General features: G+C 39.7%; 2 protein-coding genes across 2 annotated transcripts in view; both read left to right on the top strand.

Moving 5' to 3' along the window:
• LPCAT2 (lysophosphatidylcholine acyltransferase 2) overlaps positions 1 to 19,965 on the top strand; it is a 37,170-nt gene extending 17,205 nt beyond the window's left edge. Inside the window, exons 8-14 of the mRNA XM_072872583.1 lie at positions 1,502 to 1,556; positions 6,807 to 6,889; positions 7,444 to 7,569; positions 8,893 to 9,046; positions 16,043 to 16,141; positions 17,915 to 18,056; positions 18,325 to 19,965. Of these exons, the coding sequence (XP_072728684.1) occupies positions 1,502 to 1,556; positions 6,807 to 6,889; positions 7,444 to 7,569; positions 8,893 to 9,046; positions 16,043 to 16,141; positions 17,915 to 18,056; positions 18,325 to 18,572 (907 nt within the window). The 3' untranslated portion in view covers positions 18,573 to 19,965. The remainder of the gene's footprint in view (positions 1 to 1,501; positions 1,557 to 6,806; positions 6,890 to 7,443; positions 7,570 to 8,892; positions 9,047 to 16,042; positions 16,142 to 17,914; positions 18,057 to 18,324) is intronic.
• On the top strand, positions 10,373 to 11,764 carry CAPNS2 (calpain small subunit 2). Its single transcript, XM_072872584.1, has one exon. It carries the CDS (start codon positions 10,601 to 10,603, stop codon positions 11,345 to 11,347), a length of 747 nt encoding a protein of 248 aa, XP_072728685.1. The 5' UTR covers positions 10,373 to 10,600; the 3' UTR covers positions 11,348 to 11,764.
• Positions 19,966 to 22,414: the final 2,449 nt, after the last annotated feature.

Raw genomic sequence — 22,414 nt, 5'->3', positions numbered from 1 at the left:
GAGCAGATCATAAGCGCCTTTTAAGCTATCATTAGGTAATCCTAGCACCTCCACACTTGTAGAATGGACATTATGAAAGTTGACCTGAATGAAAATGTCCATCTCATTTAGTTTCTCAAGAATTTTTTGCTATTATTATTACAGCTGTTAGTTACCAACATACTGAGAGTAATAAATATTGCAAATTCAGTAGCATAGTACAGATTTCCCCTATGAAGGATTTATGCTGGAAGACTGAAAAGGAGCTATATCTTCAGTTATGAGAGATGGTATAGGAATAGGTGAAAAAAGAAACTAAATCAGAGGTATTCCTGTGGAAGGGAGGAGGCAATTCACTAAAAATTGAGAACTGCTCTAAGCCTGGTGGCTGCATGATGAAGGCTGAAATCAAAGCCTGTGAGAAGATGAAAGGAACAGCTTTGCAAAATCATGGGAAGGGATGGATGGGGTAGAATCTAGAGATTCTTAACAAAAATAACTGGAACCGGGAGAAGAACATCCCCCATGCAAACCTGTAGATCACAAAATGCAGAACTGTCACATTCTTTGTAAAACTTCCTGGATATTGTGGCCAGGATGGGACAGTACCAGTCTCCTTATCAGAAACCTCCTGACCCAGTTTCTGCTTTCACTTACTATTTCTTTCTTACTTTTGTGCCTTACTGGGAAGAAAACCTAATGTTATGTGTTAAAAAATCAAGCGTTAAGAATGGATTCCTGCAGAAAGTAGAAACGATTCCTTAGTTCTTCTCCTGCCTTTTCCTTTTCTCTTTTTTATTTTGTCCAAAACAAGAACAGAAGAAAGATTGCTTGAAGGTTTTGTATTATAATTGACCTGATTTAAAGTAAAGAGCAAATGTGCATTTCTGCTTAAAAATCACAGTGAAAAGAACAAGTCAGAAGTGGAAGTGATTATGCTTATCCTCTTTCTCAGTTTCTTCCTCCCCCTACCTGTTGATACTAAAATTTGTGACTTTTTCTAAAAGCACTGAAAGTCCTGAACATACTGACACTTCATTAACACATTTGTGTAGACACTACTATAATTTGCAAAATGGCTAACAAATCCTTGCTTCAGTTCTGCAGAAGAAAATTACTGGTCCCATTTTGCAGGTGAGAGAATAAAACATAAAGTAACGCTACTTCTCAGAATCAAAGCTCTTAAAGCTTTAAAATCCAGGATGTATTCACCTCTTTAAAGATGAAGTAACATATATACATTTTGCTGGCCAAAGAAATGTATAGTATTGTTAATATGCATGACAACAGACAACAAGTTGCCTGCCCAATGAGCAAGCAGCAGGTACCTGCAGAAGTTCGGTAGAAAAAATGTTGAAAGCAACATTTCAGGGAACTTCACTGCAAAGTACTTAAAAACCTTACCCAGTATTGGCTGTGTTTTTGTCAATACTTTAAAAAGTTTCATCTACTGACATGCAAATACTTTGTTTTTAAATAAGTAAAATGTATTTTTCTTTCTTCCTTCCTTCCTTGCCTGCAGAAAAGAGCTGTGCGTAATGACGCTGTGTCAGCTCTTCACAAAAGTAGAAGTTGAGGTAAGAATTAGAAATATTTTTGCACTAAGATGCAGCAACCAGGGAATTTATACTTTAATATGAATGCATTATTCACATTATTAGTCACTGTTAGTGAACGATAAACAATTGTCTCAGAAACAAGAACAGAATCATGGTGAGTAATATATTTAGATATGTTGTGTGGATCTATGTATCACTTCATCTGATGAGTTCCTAAAAGACAGCTGTCAGAAATGCCTTTATTTTTAAAGCACTGTAAAATCATTGCTAATTGTCACCACATGCATTTTACAGATGTTAAAACTAAGAATTATAATATGTTCTGTTAACTTCTCTTTTTCCCACCTTCTCATTTCCCTGCTCCCTTCAAAGTATCCTTGTCTTCTTCACCATCATCCCAGACTGAACTCTAAAATGTTTCTGCAACTAACAGCTTACTTAAGGACTCTAGTACTTGCACTAGGGAGAAAGCTGAGCCTTGTATAATGAACCTGTTCCCTTGATCATTAAAATCAGCTGCACAGCACAAAGACAGATGAATGACAATTGAAACAACATACACACTTCATAGTATCAGTACACTTAGTCTAACTGCTCCCTGTCAAAGAGTCAACATTCAGAACACAGTAGTGAGGAGCTACATAACTGAGGTGTGATCAGTTTAAGTGTTGTACCTCACATTTCTTACCAGACCACAAAGGATTGTCAGGAAAAAGAGGAGAGTCTATGACCTCTGGAAGAAGGGGCAGGCAACTCAGGAGGACTACAAAGGTGTAGCAAGGCTGTGCAGGGAGAAAATTAGAAGGGCCAAAGCTGAGCTAGAGCTCAATCTGACTGCTGCTGTAAGAGACAACAAAAAATACTTCTTCAAATGCATAAGCAGCAAAAGGAGAGCTAAGGAGAATCGCCAGCCCCTAGTAGATGGGGGAGGGAACACATTGACAAAGGATGAGGATAAGGCTGAGGTACTTAATGCCTTCTTTGCCTCAGTCTTTAATAGTAAGACCAATTGTTCTCTGGGTACCCAGCCCCCAGAGTTGGAAGTTAGGGATGGGGAGCAGAATGGAGCCCCCGTAATCCAGGGGGAAATGGTTAGTGACCTGCTGCACCACTTAGACACTCACAAGTCTATGGGGCCTGATGAGATCCACCCGAGGGTACTGAAGGAACTGGCAGATGTGCTCACCAAGCCCCTTTCCATCATTTACCAGCAGTCCTGGCTAACTGGGGAGGTCCCTGCTGACTGGAGATTAGCTAATGTGACACCCATCTACAAGAAAGGCCTGAAGGAGGACCCAGGGAACTACAGGCCTGTCAGCCTGACCTCAGTACTGGGGAAGCTGATGGAGCAGATAATCCTGAGTGCTATCACATGGCATGTAGAGGATAACCAAGGGATCAAGCCCAGCCAGCATGGGTTCAGGAAAGGCAGGTCCTGCTTGACCAACCTGATCTCCTTCTACGACAAGGTGACCCGCCTAGTGGATGAGGGGAAGGCTGTGGATGTTGTCTAACTAGACTTCAGTAAAGCCTTTGACACGGTTTCCCACAGCATGGAAGAAACTGGAGAAACTGGCTGCTCATGGCTTGGATGGGTGTCCTCTTCGCTGGGTAAAGAACTGGCTGGATGGCCGGGCCCAAAGAGTGGTGGTGAATGGAGTTTACTCCGGTTGGCAGCCAGTCACAAGTGGTGTTCCCCAGGGCTCTGTGCTGGGGCCAGTTCTGTTTAATATCTTTATCAATGATCTGGACGAAGGGATCGAGTGAACCCTCAGTGAGTTTGCAGATGACACCAAATTGTGCATGAATGTTGATCTGCTTGAAGGTAGGAAGGCTCTGCAGAGGGGTCTGGAGACAGGCTGGATCGATGGGCCGAGGTCAATTGTATGGGGTTTAACAAGGCCAAGTGCAAGGTCCTGCACTTGGGCCACAGCAACCCCATGCAACGCTACAGGCTCGGGGAAGAGTGGCTGGAAAGCTGCCAGGCAGAAAAGGATCTGGGAGTGTTGGTTGACAGCTGCCTGAATAGGAGCCAGCAGTGTGCCCAGGTGGCCAAGAAAGCCAATGGCATCCTGGCTTGTATTAAAAATAGCGTGGCCAGCAGGACTAGGGAAGTGATCGTGCCCCTGTACTTGGCACTGGTGAGGCCGCACCTCAAATCCTGTGTTCAGTTTTGGGCCCCTCACTACAAGAGAGACATTGAGGTGCTGGAGTGTGTCCAGAGAAGGGCAACGAAGCTGGTGAGGGGTCTAGAGCAGAAGTCTGATGAGGAGCGGCTGAGGGAACTGGGGTTGTTTAGCCTGGAGAAGCGGAGGCTGAGGGGAGACCTTATCACTCTCTACAACTACCTGAAGGGAGGTTGTAGAGAGGTGGGGGTCGGTCTCTTCTCCCAGGTAACAAGTGATAGGACAAGAGGAAATGGCCTCAAGTTGCACCAGGGGAGGTTTAGACTGGATATTAGGAAATTTTACTTCACTGAAAGGGTTATCAAGCATTGGAACAGGCTGCCCAGGGAAGTGGTTAAGTCGCCATCCCTGGAGGTATTTAAAAGACGTTTGGATGAGGTACTTAGGGACATGGTATAGTGGTGGTCCTGGTAGTGTTAGGTTAACGGTTGGACTCGATGATCTTAAAGGTCTTTTCCAACCTATACGATTCTGTGATTCTGTCAGTGTGGACTGAGTTGGTTCAGGGACCTGAGGAATGGGAGAATTTCAGACAGGTTTTGCTGTTTATTTGCAAAACACAGAATTCAGCAAAGTTGTGCAAAGCTTTGTGAATACAAGCAATGTTGCTACTACTAACAATTAGCGATACGGTCTTTGTTGTGAAACAATGAAATTTATTTTAAGGGAGCACCTTGTTACTGTATAGTACATGCAGTAGACACATATTTATAGAAGGTGTACTAAAGAGGCAGTTCTAATGATTTTGTACAGAAGGACATATCTGTGTAGTTTATATGTGTGGGAGCAATAAATAGTTAACGTAGCCCTTCCAGTAGAAGGTTTCTTTTCCCCTACTTCAAAGCAGAACTCAAACTTGCCTGTTAGAAAATAAATCTCATGTTCCAAAAGATGAAACTGAAACATGAAAAAATACACAGTTTTCACAGTGGCATGTGTCCCCAAAGTGGAACTAATTTCTTAGCATCAATGCAAAAGTCCTTCCATTTCTAAAAAGAGAAGGGGCAGATTTGCCTGGGGAAGGAGGGAATCAGACTACTCCTTTTAGGAGCAGACACTTCTGTTGCAGTCCCATACTGTGAGGAAGTAGCCTCTCCACGCCCATCAGTCTTGTGCTGCCTCCACCTACTGTGCGTGAACAGTGATGTACTCCTGTAGTCAAAGGGAGTATGTGCATGCATACATGCACATATACATGCATACATAGTCATATTCTAACGAACTGTGGATACTGAATATTAAATAGGGAACCTGGCAGTGAGTTTTAGGGCTGCAAAAGATACAGTATTTGGCAAATTCTGTAAGAGGACAGACTAGGTCAAAAGCAGATCAGAGAAGTATTTTTGCTACTGCAAGTGCTGTGAAGAATTTTTCTTACGGGGACTGCAATTTGACAGGGAAGGTATTCTTACTTACTAGTCTTCACCACATAAGCAGCTGGGTGTGTGTGAGATCATGCATGCCACCTCAGGAGGCCAAGAAACCAAATTCTTCATCCCCAGCTGTGGTTTCTGGCAAGCTGGTTTTATGAATAATTGTAGGTGGGTTTTTTGAAGGGGATGGAGGTGTTGTTTAATCTACCAGAAATTCAGGTTGCTGTCTGAGCAAGACGTCAGCCCTAAGTGACATAAAGACCACTTTCAAGACCTTGACCCATGTTTGCATAGATAAACTTCTCAGAGTTATGACTTCATCTCACCCAGTGATAACACAGGTTTCTGTGTCTGTACAGTGTGCCTGTGCTTCCTCGATTTAAGAGTTACGTGACTTCTGAAGGCTTCTGAAGAGTTACGTGACTTCTGCTTACAGAAGGAATGAAACCTCAAACCTTCATGTGGACAGCTGGACCACTGCTGTTCTTACAGGGGAGAAAACTTTTAGCTATAAACAGAAAATTGTTATGGCTATTTGACAGATAACCAATTCCATAAACTTACTGTTTTTAATTATAGAGAGGCAGCATTCCTTAAAAAGAAACATTAAAAGGCTGTTCAGGATGGACTGCATTTACATGGGACAGTTACCGCTATATTAGTGCATCACCAGCAACTGCAATATAACTAAAGAAACATTTTGACACATAATTAGCACCTGTGTCTTCCAACGAACCATGGGCAACACCTTATACTTTTTCTAGAATTGCTGTATTCTAGGATTTAAGAGCAAGATTGCAGGGTGGAGAGTAGCAGAACTGAGATAAGTTATAACCATAACTGAGAAAAGACATGGTAAACAGAGCTGCAAGTGAACACTGTAGACTGAAGTAGAAAGAACGAAATCCTCTTCCACACACTACTTTGCAAACAAACAGATGCTGATTCATGCCATATTGGATAATAATTCATGTATAGTACATTTTAAGTGTAATGCTACTTCAACTTCTTACATTCTTAACATTTAATAAATCCTCAACAGTAAATGTGTTGGAATTTAGATATCCGGGGTGTTTTCTAGGTTTGAGAGGATGAAGGTTGTTTTGTTGGGGTTTTTTACTCTCTGCTTGGAGATCCAAAATTTTACAATATTTGTATCTGGTTAGTGCTCTACTTACAATTCAGAACTGAGGTTCCTTAACATTTTTATCATGGAGGAAAAACTTACAGGAAACTTATCAGTCATATGCTGAGAGATATAATTAACAGGTATGAGGTGGGACTGCAGTGTGTATTTAAAAACATTATAGATCTTACATACACTATTCCAGTATATAACATCACTTATAAAGGAGCTTTGACAAGGAGTGTACAGTATTTCAGACTCACATTCTCACCAATGTAGCATTTAATTTTCTAACTAAGTATGCGTTTATTATACTTTCCTTCTTCGGGGGTTTGATTTTTCATGTTAAAGCAGCTTGCAGCAATCTTTTAAGAGGCAGGTTTGAACCAAATTACTTGTGTGGCTAGGGCAGAAGAGCCCGAATGGTTTCTGTGGAGGTTGAGACCTCTAGCGTCCAGTTCCTTCATTGCATGGCTGATTTTTTTCTCCTGTTTTTCCCGCATTCCAAACAATAACAAGAAATTGTCCATGTTGCTAATAAAGTGGTAACTATTGAATTGATTGGATAACTCATCTCTTTCAGTTTCTGCCTGTTCATGTTCCTACTGAGGAAGAAAAGAATGATCCCATTCTTTTTGCCAACAGAGTCCGGCAAACCATGGCAACGTATGTAATCAGTCATTAATAAAATCTTTGAGAACTTTTCTTTTATATCCAGCAATTCCATATATATTCTAGCCACAAAGTACAATTTAGTCAAGTCCCAGGTACTATATATAGGAATTGCTCTAGATTTTCACTAAGAGGTGTCAAATTCCTATACTAAAACACCCTGATTGTTTTTCCATGAAGCATAAAGAACTTTGTCTTACATTGGAACACAGTATGTTCAATTCATGGAAAGGTGGAATAAATTGCTCCATTATTTGCTTGGCAAGAATAAGTGGGTGGTTTGTTCTCCAAGGTTACTGGGCTGCATTTACAAGACTGTAAATCTTAACACATCATGATGCTGCCATAATGTAGTTTCACAGTGTGGTTTCACAGTTTCACAAAATGGTATGTATTGCTGTATCCTACTTGCAGCAGTGCAAGAATGAATTATCATTTGTTTTGTGTATTAGCGTTAAAGCCAAACTGAGACAGAGAACGGAAACAGTCAACTAAAAGTAATTTTAATATAAGAAATTGATTTTTCTTTTTCCTGAATTTTGTTTCAGTGCTTTGAATGTGCCAGTCACTGATCACACTTTTGAAGATTGCAGACTGATGATTTCAGCAGGACAGCTGACTTTACCCATGGAAGCTGGGCTGGTGGAATTCACCAAAATTAGCAAGAAACTCAAGTAAGGGAAGTTTAGCTGTTGGCAGCATAATTACTGCAGTGCTGCAGGTGTTGATGGCCATCTACAAGAGGATAAATTACCTGACAACTGACTTGGACATGTGTAATATAGTGTATTTATGTATACAACGTGCATACATAACTATATGGAAATCGGAGATTAGGAAAATCCCAGTAAGAACTAATCCCAAGTAATTTTTGTGGGCACTGTTACAAGAGGAAAAATGCATTTTTGTAATCTTTTATGGATTTATCTCACCAAAAGGTGAGGAAGGTAGAGCAGTACCTATTTTAGGCACTTGATGGTAACGTTGGTGCCCAATTTAAATTGCTTTTGTGGAGATGCACAGGCAGTGTGTTGTAGGAAGTACAAAACCTTTCCAGCCTGAGACTTCAGCCAGTGACTTAGTTGCACTATGCTGCCATGTTTCCCTAGTGGTGTCAACTTTTTCTGTCTGGATACAGTGGAATTTGAGGACAGAACCACTTAATCGTACAGTAACTCCATCAAATAACCTGGGGTGGCTGTGGTCAAATCTGAAGTACGTGCGCAGTGAATCTTGAATCATGGAATCATTTAGGTTGGAAAAGAACTTTGAGATCATCAAGTCCAACCATTAACCTAGCACTGCCAAGTCCACCACTAAACCATGTCCCTAAGAACCACATCTACACGTCTTTTAAATACCTTATTGACTTACTACATTATTGACATATTACATTATTGACATTACCTTATTAACTTATTAACCTTGACTTATTACATATTTGCTATATATCCATTTATAGAACTCTGTCTGGAACAATCTTCAATAGTTACATGGCAATCCTAATTATTCTCAGTGGCATGCAGTGGTGTATTTCTGCAGAGAGATCAGATATTTCTCAGGCTGTAGCGATACTAGCGTTTGGGTAGAGAGTTAGCTAATAGAGCTGAGATCTATTCCCTTCTGTTAAGGAAACATTCACCCTAGAGCATGATGCAGCAAAATAATGCTGCATCTGAATTTATGGTAATGAAAAGCTCTCTGCTAGACTAGCCTAGTAACTGGACAGATGATTCTAGGTTTGGGAAGTTACTCTAAGGAAGTCTGATATACCCAAGCATAGAACTGCTTGCTTTTATTATTAATAACCAGGGGGAGCAGTCCTTAATTGCTGATTTCGTATAAAATATCAGGTTGGAAGTACAGCATTTCTAATGCTGTACACATGTGCTCTGTGGCTATTTTTCATCTTTGAACACTGTAATAACTCCTACTGAAATTCCATCTGTTCAAGATCTGCTGTATAGAAATATCTCCTCTCCCTCATGTTTGCATAGCCTAAAATGGAATCATGTCAGAGAGCAGTTGGATACCTTTGCTGCTATTGCAAGTGCTTCCAAAGGGGGAAGAATTGGAATTGAGGAGTTTGCAGAGTACTTGAAGCTGCCTGTTTCAGATGTCCTCAAAGAGCTGTTTCTCCTCTTTGACCGGGTGAGTAGTTGGTTAACTGACTTGTTGATAATATTTTGTTAAAAGTCACATCCCAAAAGGATATTTAATTCATTATGTCCAGCTTAGTAAATGCTTCTTGGTTAGCAATTCCTGTAGGCAAGATAAGTGACTCTTACAGTTTCCTTCTTAAGTTTCGATGGAAAAATGTTGGTCAGTTTGTAGCTTGTGAGATGACAGCCATCTCTTGGACCAAGTTGCTGCACCACCATCACATGATAATCTTCATGCTGGTAATGGCTGAATATTTCCTTTTACCTACCCCTTTGAGCTTATGTACACTCTGGCAGCTTAATTAACTGATGTAGTTGTAAATAGCTAATTTAAGGCAGATGGAAGCTGACTAGAGTCTATGTTCCTGCTGTGTTTGTGAAGGGTGCTATTAGACATTATAAGGACTCCTCTTGTGTATCTCCAGGAGGCTATGTGTTAATCTGATCATTTAGGCTTTCCTCCATAGTCAGTGGTGGTCTACTCCCATTTTCTACTTCCCTCTGAAGATGACAAAAATTGCTCTGTGGATGCGCCCCTCTGACTATACCAGAAGCATCAGTGACTAGAGCATAGCATAGAATTCATCTTACTTCTAGGCATCCAACATGTGCTACAGTGCATGCAGCATATTGTACTGCAAATGGTGGAGTACTGCATGAACTGGAGTTTGTTTCTTATCTTAGGAGCTCTCTCAACTCAGCATCACTCTTCCTGATCAAGTTAGCTTTAGCAGTACACCTGTCCTTGGGAGGTCATTGTGTTATATATGCCGATTAAAACTGTTTCAGGATTTTTCCAGATAAAAAAAGTTTTACAAGCTCTAAAATAGAGAAGAGTCAAATGTATTGTCTTGATTGCTGAATGCGTTGAAGCTCTAGCAGAGCTAGGTACTCATCCTTTCTTCATTCTTGCCTCCCCATCTTGGACAATTGACTCCTATGAACACGTAGTCCGCGTCCTGAAGCACAGTACACACAATGGAAATATGCTGTGGCAACCAAAATAATTAAGGGCAATCAAGACTCCTTTCACTTTCCCTATCTGGCACAACAGCATCAGTGACTAGAATTAGCAATGTAATCCTCAATTCACTAAAAAGTTGAAGGCATAGAAGATTGCAAGAACAGACAAGACTCTAGTAAGCTTTCACTGCATTCATCTTTAAGGAGATCAGCTTAACTGAGGAGCAGTCACACTAATGTGGCAGGGCTCTTTTCACATTGCTTCAGTTATGAGCACAGGTATTTTGAGACTTCTGCTCTGTGGCTTTCAGACTCATCTTTTTTTTTTTTTTCCAAGATTCCTCAAATCACATAAAGCTAACTATGCAGAGAAGAAAAAAAGAAATAGAGGCCTATCAGCTATTGACAGAAACTACTGAGACCTGAGATAACTCTGGCAGCTGGAGGCATGCACAGACATGGTGAAGTCTAAGCACACAGATAAGCTGTGTTTTGCCCACGCCCAGCTCAGACACAGTACAACTTCAGAGAGTTACAGAAGCACTGGATCTCTGAGTGCTCCCTTCAAAAAATCTTTGTGATGTTCCTTGGTAAAGCTTTGCTGAGTGGAGGAAGTGGTAGTGGTCGTGGAGGGAGCCTTGCACGTGGCCTTGGAGATGTCCTAACAGGAGGTGGACATCGAGGGAATCTTGGAGGACTTGTTGGAGGTCTTGTCAATCTTATAAGTGAAGCAGCAGCTCAGTATAATCCAGAGCCACCTCCACCTCCTCACAATTGTTTTACAAATGTGGAAGCTTATGAGAGTGAGGAGATCAGGCAGTTTCGTCACCTTTTTGTGCAACTGTCTGGAGATGATATGGAAGTGTGTGCCACAGAGCTAAGGGACATCCTGAACAAAGTCGTTTCCAGACATCAAGACTTGAAGACAGATGGCTTCAGCTTAGACGCATGTCGTAGCATGGTAGCTGTCATGGACAGTGATACAAATGGCAAACTGGGCTTTGAAGAGTTTAAGTATCTGTGGAACAACATCAAGAAATGGCAATGTGTATACAAGCAGTATGATACCTATCAGTCAGGCACTGTTGGGAGAGCTCAGCTGCCAGATGCCTTGAAGGCTGCAGAGTTCCACCTGAACGAACAACTCTGCCAGGTAATCATGCGCAGATATGCTGATGAGGACGGTAGCATGGATTTCAACAACTTCATTAGCTGCTTGGTACGACTGGACAGCATGTTCCAGGCCTTCAAGTCCCTGAACCGAGATGGAAATGGACAGATCAAAATGACCATTGAAGACTGGCTGCAGCTGACCATGTATTCGTGAAGGCATAGCAGAGAAGAATAAGCTTCGTCTGGAAGATATACATGGAAGACTACAGTCCTGTCCTATAGAACTGTAGTCTTTTCCTTGTTCTAAGGCAGATGTAGCTAGTGGTAGATAGCTCAGCTTCAAGCGTTGTGATTCCTCTTGTGCATGCATTACTCTGCTTTTCTGAAGGGTTTGTGTAAGTTGTCAGTTGGAGAGCTGCATAAGTCTGTCTCAGAAAACTATCTCTAGACTTTGAAGTGAAGGAATACGTCGAAGGATCAAAGCTTAATTATTTCCTCACATAAAGTGGCTTGTATATGAGTATAACTATTATATAAAAAGCTCGTAAGTTTGATGTTGGTTTGTGATGTTACAGTTCTGATTTGTCAGCATTCTCTAAGCTGGAATAAAGCTCTGCTTGCCTGGAGGCAATCACTAGTAAAGAGAGTTGTGCAGTTATTTCTAATAAGGGGAAAAACATGAGAGTTGCAATAACTGTAATGATCGATGAATTTACATAATCATATTTAATTTCCTTCCTGCTTCTCCTTTTTCATGCTTGTCTGCTGAAGCAAAACCTGAGTGGTATTGTCAGTTCTACCTGCTGGCCAGGACAAAATTGAAGACTTATATAAGTCTACTTTTACAACCTTTTTCTCCTTCCTACAATTCTATTAACTAGTCTTTTCTCTCTTTCCTTGAAGCTTTATTATAGTTATAATGAAAACAACTTAAAATACTACATTTATATTTAGAGAAGCTTGCTGTAATAATGCAACCAGCCAGCCAAAATCGACCTCTGGCTATCTGCGTTAAATTTTATCAGGGTGCAGCATCTCTCTCAAGCTAGTTATGCAGTTCTGTCCAAGATGTCAATTTTTTGTGTAAAAGACAAAGGAATAACATGAACAGTCAAAGGTACATTTCTTTGAATTAAGGATTACATAGCTGATGAAAACAGCTCTTGCAGTGCAATGTAACAAGGCACATTTCTCAGCAGGGCTCTGCTGCTTTAAAAGAAAATTGTCTAGGGTGTGTACTAGCTGACTGGAATGTGAAAGGATGAGTGGAGTAGTGCAGCCTGCACACTACACAGATGTAAGAGTCCACGTGCCTCTGCCCCTCCTCAGGGAGACATCAGTGACTGATTGAGAAATACCACACAATACCTGCAAGGCATCTGAATACTAATGGAGTACTGTGGTTTTGTTTTGTTTTTACATTTCCATAGCTTTGATTTCTAATTCTTGCAGTTACACTTGGCCAACAGTTATTTTCCAAACTGATGAAATCTCCTCCCTGGTATACTTGCAGAAGCCTTTTACTTGCAACTTAGGAAAAAGTAACTTACAACTTTTGCCCAGACTTTTTTCCTCCTGCACTTTGTTTAGTACCAAACTGGGTGACAGAAACAGTAAAAATATTCTATTGGTGCAAATTGTGATGAAAGAGGTCAATTCCTTCCTAATGGCATTCACCCCCCTCCCAGTTATTCAATGGAAAAGCACAAAGTTATCCACAATGGCATTTGGGCTCTGAGTAATAGAAAACTGAGCATGAGGGAAAGTGTGATGATACTTCTAGGTGAGCACCATCCTACCAGGTTTGTTTCAGGATTTCCCTTTCTGACTAGTTAGAACTTCCATGTAGCAACAGGCAGTGGAAATTTTGGAGTTATAGCAATAGCCTCTTAGATGATAAGCCTGGATATGAACACAAGAGGTGCATCTGCAGTTCCTCCTCAAGTGGTCCAGTTGTAGCTTCTCTGTGGTAGCCCTGTAAGTGACTCAGGGTTTACTTAGCTAATCAGAACAGGAATAACTAGTGCATACACACACACACTTAATTTTTCGTGTTGCCTTACACAGTGAGAAAAAAGTTTCGGGGCAGTAGTACTTTAAGTTTTATTGACTGCATCTGTCTTGCAGAGAGCTTTGCCAGCTGCATAAAACTAACTGATTATCTAGTCCTAATCTCCTTGTGCAACTGTAAATGGAGACTGTTCATGACAATGCAAACTTCCTTGTTTACCAAAGTGTAAGATTTACTGTATTCTATAAAAAACTCAACAACAAAACCCTAGTTACCATAGCATGCTACAGTGAAAATAGTAGCAGAAAACTAGTTACCTTAAAGAAAACAAGGGTTGTTGAGGTTACACTATGTTTTGGTTATTTTGTGTAATGTAAACACAAATATATAAATATTGATGTTCTACTTTGCTATTTAGAGAATTGGAGCTCAGCTCACATGTTGCTTCCTTAAAATACTCTTGGGTGTATAGGCCACAAACACAGCTAGATATGCATAGAAAGACTATTGCAAGTGCTAGTTTGCAGTGGTGCTACACGAGCACTGAAGGTTTTCCTGCATTTTCAGTTTAACTCCCATCTCTTTTTTTCCACACAACAACGTTATAATTTCTTCTTAACCAAAATGCCAGAGCATTTGGAAGTTAGCCAGCATCTTAGGGTTTAGTAGAGCTAGTCACAACATGATCTTGCAAGTATAGTAAGTTTATTTCCTACTCAGATGGCTGGAGTTCTGTGTATCAGATTGCACTCAGTTTTGATTACTGGGCTTTAGCACTTTCATGAAAGTAATATGACCCTTATTAGCTCTTGTCTTTTTTCCATGTGCAGCCAAAGCTGTGTTAACTGATTTCGGAAGTTGTTTTTTAATGAGACTATTTTATTTAAAGTTTTTTTTCCCAATTCTCTTCCTGTGACACTTATTCTTAACTTTAAAAATAAATTTAAAAAAAAATTCTAATGGCATCAAACCGTCCTTTGCTAAGAATACAGTCTATAAAACTGCCCAAAAATAATATTCCATGGAACTTTGAACAATTATTATCTACACTCTTGCTTCAGTTGTTTTAAGAGTTTAGGTTTATAATGATACATGTTAAAGTTAGATCTATTATTGTTATGAGAACTATGATGTGGCCAAAATATTTAAAGTCAAACTCTGCAGCACGGCACCACAGATTTGTAAATAAAATAGCATTTATGAGAGAACATTTTCCTTTTCTAATGATTAAAAACTGTCAAAAGTTATATCCCTTAGACACACACAAAAGTAACTTAAAGACTATTCATATTTTTGCTAAGAAGTTTCCTTAAAATTCACAGGCCTTTAAAGTACAAGATGTTCAAAGGTTGCATGTCTTCAGAAAAGATTGGTTAGACCATCAATATAAAGAAAGTAACAGTTGTCCATGCAAAACAGTCCTGAATTGGTTTTGAAGGCTAAATAAAATTGTATCTTAGCAGTTTTAAATCCTGTCAAATATATAGCTCGATAAAGAAAAGTTAGTACTGAATCCATTATTACACATATTTTGTTAATCAAGGACTACCTTAGGACCTAAATTCAATGACAGAAATCCCTATTTCATAGAACCCAGGATTTTCAAAGCACTGTACAGAGCAGCCTTAGCATTTCTCCACTGGCAAGCTCCATATTCCACTATTCAGCAGCAGAAAGCCAAGAACAGAAAGGTTAAGGCTGGTATGCTCAAGTGGGCATTAGAAGTTGGTAGGAAAGCCAGAAATAGAATCTAGGTCTGGCTGTTCACTACAGATTTACCCAGGAGACCACCCCTCCTCAGACTTAGGGAGTCCACTTTTTAAAAAACCTTTTTCTTCTTGAAATGTACAACACATTATCCACAAAAGGAACTCCGCTTTACACTTTTGTTTGCTTTTAAAATGTTTTTGATGAATGCCCTTATTATGTTCCAAACTATGTTCCAAAGAACGTTCCAAACTATGAGCTACTAGTCATCTCTATTATGCTTTCATTAACTACTCTGTGTCCCTTCACCTAACACTTATATATGGCTTCTTCCCCAGACTGCATGTTTCCCAAAACCCTCAAGAAACTTTCAGTGTGGTCACAGGAACACTACTGACTTAAGCATATATTTCAGTGGGCGTCTGCCATTTTTCCTATCTGCAAATATAATGCAGCTTCCATAGAATTAATCACAAATCCCATCAAAACAAGCTTCAAATGTTTTGTAGATGTAGCTTTGTAGTTAACACATTGAAATGTTCGTTCAGATCAAAACTGGAATTATCAGAGAGGCTGTTACAATGAATTCACTGTGTTTCTGGCTTAAAAGGTAGGACAATGTATTGGCTTCAAAATACCATGTAGGGCAATGCATTTGCTTCAAAGAAAGGCTTAAGATAGACCATGTAGATTTACTGCATCATCAGGCTGTACTTTCACTGGCATATATTTTATTGCTGAAGATTCTTAGGAAGAATTAACTCAAGGCAACAGCCTCACTGTCGGCCTGTTTATTCTAGGATGTTGCATCAGTCTCTGAACTTTAGCAAGTGCCAGTGGTACATGAACTGTTACCATTACCTTAAACACACGTATTCCCATTCTTGTTAGAGGCTTCTTGGAGGGCATATACTAAAGAAAAACTTGTAAGTTGTTTTAAACCTTTTTTGTTTAGGTGTTTATAAGATAGAAATTGATACCCAATTTCTAGCTATTGAAAATATGTATATTTCTACTTCAGTCCTAGTATTACATATATTTAGTGAGCTGTTAGTATTTTTTCCAGGAAGAACAAATACCTCTAGTGTTGTAAACTGTCTTAGTGCATGTTGTATAGTTGATTTGTACAACAGCTTTTAAAGTGTTTTGCTATATTAACTATAACTACTACCATACATGTTTTGGTTACAGAATGGAGACGGCACCATTGACTTCAGAGAATATGTAATTGGTTTGTCTATTCTTTGTAACCCAGCCAACACAGAAGAGACTATTCAGATGGCATTTAAGGTAAGTTCAGTTTAGTCTAAATCTACAAACCTGACAAATCAAGACTGACTGCAAATCTGTTAGCTTTCAAATCATAAGTTTATAGCTTCAATCTGTTATGCAAATGTGAGTAATACTCTTAAACCAATTGACATTTAGAGTGTGAAGGGGAGGGAGAGAATTGCAGGCATCAGCTTCATAGAAAAGGGTTTCAAAAGCCATGTGAAGGCACTAATGAATATGTAACTTGGCAGGCTAACTCCAAAAATGATTCAGCAGCACTTGCAGTTTTTTTGCCTGAGGTTTTTTCTGCTGTGATTCTTCAGTGTCACTAGTAAACAATAGATGGAGCAATATCCTCTTGTGGGTCAAGCGCTCAGTAGAGTCACTGTTGTTAACAAAGAGGGGGAGGGAATCAAGAAGGGCTATTCAGGACTGGTACATCCAAAATTGGGCTGCATCTAAGATCATCTATTGGCTTGTACTATGGTGTCCTGATAGTACAAGCAGTCAAGGAGCAGCAGCTCCTTTCAGATCTCAGGTACAAGCAGGCAATATGTGACCAGGGATGCCCAGGTTCTGAATCCCTGAATGCTCGAGTGACTTTTTTTAGTAGATTCACTTATTTTACCCACTAATCTGTTCTTATGAACCATATTGAGATATCGATCATGTTCATCTTAAACTGGATACTTTTTAGTATGATGCGTACTTGGGAAGTACCAGAATTTTTATGGCAATCCATTATATCCACTGGCTGCTTTACAGATAAGCGCTACAGCTGTTCGAAGTGATTTGTGCTTTTTCATGGATGTTTTATCACTACAGATTCCTATGAAGAAGCAAGCCTAGCAGCTATTGTTGCTGTTTCATTGTTTTGTTTTCTAGACAATACTCTTCAGTATCTTAACAGTTATACTGATTATAAAATTAGTAATTGTTTTAATTGTTTTAATTCCCAGTTTCAGCGGGAAATGACTGGTTCAGCTGGTAAAAGCCTGTTTCAGTCTGAAATGGAACTATGGGTTTCCTTTTGCTACTTGTTTTCTCTGCCACTAAATGTACTTTCCTTCACAATGGGAAAGTTTGTCTGTAGCAAGTTACTTAAGAATTACAGCCGTCCATCCCTTGTATTTCTCAAGGGGTTGATTCATAGCAGATGCTTACTGTCACTGCACTGGGAAGGATGGGATGATCAGTGTACATTTACTGCCTGCATTCCAGTCACCAAAATTCCTTGTTAATTACAATAATTCCTTAGTGAGTGACAGATCACATATACTAAAATTTAGGTATTTTATGTCAGAGCATAAACTATGGCAAGTTTAATCTGATGGCAGATGTGCCATAACTTACTGAAAATGAAGACTAAAACCTAAGATATTCCAATATACAGTAGCTGAATTGAGTAGACCCCATGGTGGCAATTAACATAAACCTTTGTTTATGTTTTGGTTTTATCAGTTTTGTATGAGTTTTATTACTGAACTAATGCTGTGAGGTTTGTTTGTTGCTGCAAGTTTGCTACATACTTTTCCTATTAGAGAATATTCTAATCCCAACTATAGCACATACATTGCTTTGCTAAGTGTCTGCTTAGTCTTATTCCAGAGAAAATACATAAAATCTTTTGCAAGGGAAGGTAGCTGAGATGCAACCAGTCTCTTCAAATCCCAGGTGTTGTTTGCAGATCACCTCTTGAACACTGGAAACCTAATATGGGTGGCTGACGTGCACAGAAGGTTCATAGGCAAACTGACGCTAAAGTATTTCTACACGTAATGTCTTTTCCAGCTCTTTGACATGGATGAGGATGGCACTATAACTGAAGATGAGTTTGCCTGTATAATTCAGTCAGCTCTGGGCGTGCCTGAGCTTGACGTTTCTATGCTCTTTAAAGAAATAGATTCAGATGAAACTGGGAAGCTGTCCTATGGTAAGTTATGTCCTTTTATAACGAAGAGCATTCTGATAGTCATATTGACAGAGTTTCCTACCTTTTTTGTCCCTGAAATCATCTGATGGTTCTCATACCCTGTTTCTGGGGAAAATCATTGAAGCACAGACCTAGATACTTTGTGTGATTTGCCTGAGATGCTTCAGAGGAATGTAACTGGAGATCAACTTCAGTAAAAGGAGCAGGCACTGAAATTTTATTTGATTCTGTGCAGCACTATAGTATCTGTATTTTGTATATTTTTCAGATGAGTTCAAGGACTTTGCACTCAAGCATCCAGAATATGCCAAGTTGTTTACTACATACCTAGAACTACAGAGATACCAGTTAGATATGTTGGAGGAGGATGACATTGAGCCACCTGAAGTCAAACAGGGTCCAGTTAGAAAGAGTACAATCCCAGTCTCAGAAGCAACACGAATTGCAAGAAATAAAGTCTGTCCTGAAGGCAATGAAGAGGATAACTCCAGTACCTCTGACAAAAAGGATGACTGAGAAGATTTAAAGAATTCATCTCTTGAATTCTACAGGATTTTTTTCCCTAGCTATTCATAAGCACAATTGATATAAAATAGACAGGGAAGTTACAATTTAAAAAAAAATGTTTCTTTTTTTACTTTCATATCAAGAGGAGTTATTCCTGTTTGAGTGTAAGGGAAAAAATACTGTAACTATTCTGTCCTTGATGTCCGTATCACAGTACTGGGAATGTTGTTCACTGTCTTCCAAGTTCACACTTCCACAAAAGTAAGAGATGTGCTAAGAGAGGTAAGAAGCTCCAGCACTGCAGTGACCTCTCAGAAAGGAGACTGAGGAGTCCACTTGTGTAAAAAGAAGTGGAATTTTTGGTGCTGCTCAATTCCTCTACATCCCAAACATGCCTTAAGGGAAAAAAAATGATGCCAGAGTGTTTTAATTTGCAATATCCCTTAGCCTTTCTCAAGTTTCTGAGAGACACAAATGAGTTATAAGAAGCTGAGAGTTGAAGCTGGTGTTTTCTTTTAGCTGTCCTTAGGCTTCCCTTAACTACTGGTGAACTATAAAGCCTAAGCTTCTGAACAAGACACGCTGATTTACTGATGTTAACAGAAACAGCTTTAGGCTTAAAGGCTAGTTAAAGATGGAAATGGCTGCACTTCTAACAACAAAAAACTAATTGGAATTCCAAGATAGCAGCTCACAGTCTACAGGAAAATGCAGACAATAAGACCCAAGAATTAATGGACTATTTCAAAATACATAGAATGTTGTTTACAGTAACAACTGTTCAGGATCACATTAGGAGGAACATTTCAAACTTCAGCATATTCTTATTCTAGTAATTATCGACAGAGGAATGCGGCCTTGCTCTGCAAAACTTAAAAGGCAAATATGCTGTCAAGCCATAATTCTAGTAATTAGTATCTGCTCTAAAGTTGTCTCCTAGAAACCATGTTTGCATTACTGTGCCATTACTCAATATGTTCTTAGGGTTTGATTCAAAACCAAGCTCATTCTACTCAATGATTTGAGTATGTTTTGCCTCAGTGCCCTGTAGTACACTGGAAATTGGGCCTTTACCTTTTTCCGTCCTTCATCTGAATGCACTTTATACAGTATTTAAAATATATAGGTATTTACACAAGTAACTTCTAAATAAAAACTTGGAAGGGATGGAATGACAGGATATTTTCAAAGTAAAACTGAGATGAGCAAAGGCTAGAATGTCTAGTACCAAAAATAACCAATTTTCAGCAGGTTTCGTATGTGAAATGGTAACCTCTGCCTCTAAGTTATTGCTTGCATTATCTGGCTGCAAGTTCACTGCCATGTTTAATCCTTCTGTGTTTGTAATTGTGCCTATCCTGATGTTTCATGTGCTTAAAATAAATCTATATTTTTAAAAGACTTTACTTGAACAGCTACATCTTTTTAGTACAGTGGGAAGGGTACTCTGTCTACCTTAAGGGGCTGGGGGGATTTCCAGGAAATCATCCTTATGATGTCTTACCTTGATAAACACAATGCAACCTGAAGTTGGCATTTTTAGTTCTGAGTGTGATTGCACTTTTCTTTATGGTAAGGGTAGAAAAGTAGGACAGGACTGATGCTCTTCCAAAGAGTTACTTCTGCTGACTACCTCAGCAAGAGGGGATATGATACAAAGAAGATTTGCAGGTACGTGGAGAGATACCACCGTTTTCTGACGGAAAATAAAGCATTGCCATTTACAGGTAAAATGAGTGACCTCAACCACAGCTGAGAAGTTACAATCATGGCTTTGTGTAATAGGAACATTAGGAGAAGATTTTCTTTCACTTTAGAGGAGAAGCAGGAATTACTCTAACCTGTCTGTACAGTTAGCTGGAATACATGTTAATTCCTTGGTAAGGATGCTTTGGCCTAGCACGTTAACCGAATTCCTCGGCTTTTCAACCAGCAGTAACCTTTTCAAAGGTGACTTCTACTCCAACCAGTAAGAAAAAGGTAGGTGGGCAAAGATGACAAAGACAACCACTTCAAGGTCTTGGAATGCCAAGGGTGCCTTATGCATGCTCCTGTTGAATCCAGCCATATTCAACAACTGGAGCACTATGCTGCCCAACAGTGTAGCATATTTAGGACTAGTGATTTTATAAAAACCTGCAAGTCACACAAGCGCTTTGCAATTAAAGCTAAAAATATTGTATATATAAATCTACATATCCCAATAGTTTAAGGAGAAGAGGCCACAAATGGGTTTGGTATGTAGCAGTGATTCAACTATGCTCTGAAAAGAAATCAGCTAAATGTTAGAGACACTAACTCAATATACACACATCTGCTTGATGTGCGGGAAGGGAATACATTAATTTCTAGGCATAATTGTGCCTCAGGGAGCTTTTAAAAGGACCAAACTAAAAGCAGGCTGCAATAAACAGGCATTACATTAAGTGGCAGAGCAGGAACTAAACAGAAGAAGAAGGTTAAAAATACTAAACAGAAAATGGTTCTCGATCAGGCATGGAGGAATGACACCTTTCTGCCTGAGACTTCCTGAGGTGCAAGTTCTTAATTCTACATGGTGCTTAAGGATCATTTTGAGTCCTGCACAGTAGAGCTAGAAAGGTATATTTGGTCCCATGTCACCATATCAAACATAATTTATTTAATCAGTACTCCTCTGTCATGCTGTAAGATGGATTTTATGATAAATCCTTCAGAGATACCAAAATAAGACACTGGAAAGTACATAGAAACTCTAGCAATCTTAACTGAACAAGGGTGAGAATCAGACAAGGACAAGTCTATTACAAGAAGAAAACACAACTAATTCTCAAGAACAGGGGCCCATGGGCTGCTGTGTTGCATGTTTTCTGATAACTTTGTACATATACTATTAATAAATCTCATTGTCCTGGTTTCAGCTGAGATAGAGTTAATTTTCTTTATAGTAGCTGGTATGGGGCTATGTTTTGGATTTGTACCGAAAACAGTGTTGATAATACAGAGATGTTTTAGTTGTTGCTGCACCAGTCAAGGACTTTTCAGCTTCCCATGCTCTGCCAGGTGCAGAAGAAGCTGGGAGGGGACACAGCCAGGATAGTTGATCCAAACTGCCCAAAGGGCTATTCCATACCCATGACGTCATGCTCAGTATAGAAAGCTGGGGAAGAAGAAGGAAGGGGGGGACATTGGGAGTGATGGCGTTTGTCTTCCCAAGTAACCATTACACGTGATGGAGCCCTGCTTTCCTGGAGGTGGCTGAACACCTGCCTGCCCCTGGGAAGTAGTGAATGAATTCCTTGCGTTGCTTTGCTTGCGTGCGCGGCTTTTGCTTTACCTATTAAACTGTTCTTATCTCAACCCACGAGTTTTCTCACTTTTACTCTTTTGATTCTCTCCCCCATCCCACCAGGGGGGAGTGAGCGAGCGGCTGCATGGTGCTTAGTTGCCGGCTGGGGCTAAACTATGACACTCATTTACATTTTTTAAAAGCTCGGCTTGTGTTTCTGAATACATGAAAGGCAATGGCGGGTCACCTAGAAAAGAGGACCTTCCTTGTTCACCCTGGAACAAGGAAGATATTAATACTGTAAATCCTGATCAATTTGTTTAAGGAAGGTGAATCAACAGGGTCTGCACTGGCCACACCAGAAGTTGATTTCTGAGGGAGAGATCTTCTGATCCAAGAAAATTAAAACTGTATTTGTACTTCCTTTGCTATATCAGTGGCACTGCCTAAATAAATGCAGAAATAGAGACAACACATCTAGGTTTCACGTCAGATCATACTGCTATAAGATCTGGTCCTAAACTGCCAAAATCACATCGTTCCTGGCTGGTTGCTGTCCATCAGTATAACTATGAGGAGCAGT

Source organism: Ciconia boyciana, chromosome 9 (assembly GCF_034638445.1).
Source record: "Ciconia boyciana chromosome 9, ASM3463844v1, whole genome shotgun sequence".
Lineage (NCBI taxonomy): Eukaryota > Metazoa > Chordata > Aves > Ciconiiformes > Ciconiidae > Ciconia > Ciconia boyciana.
Note: the sequence above shows the minus strand (reverse complement) of the source record. Positions and strands in the feature narration are given on the sequence as shown.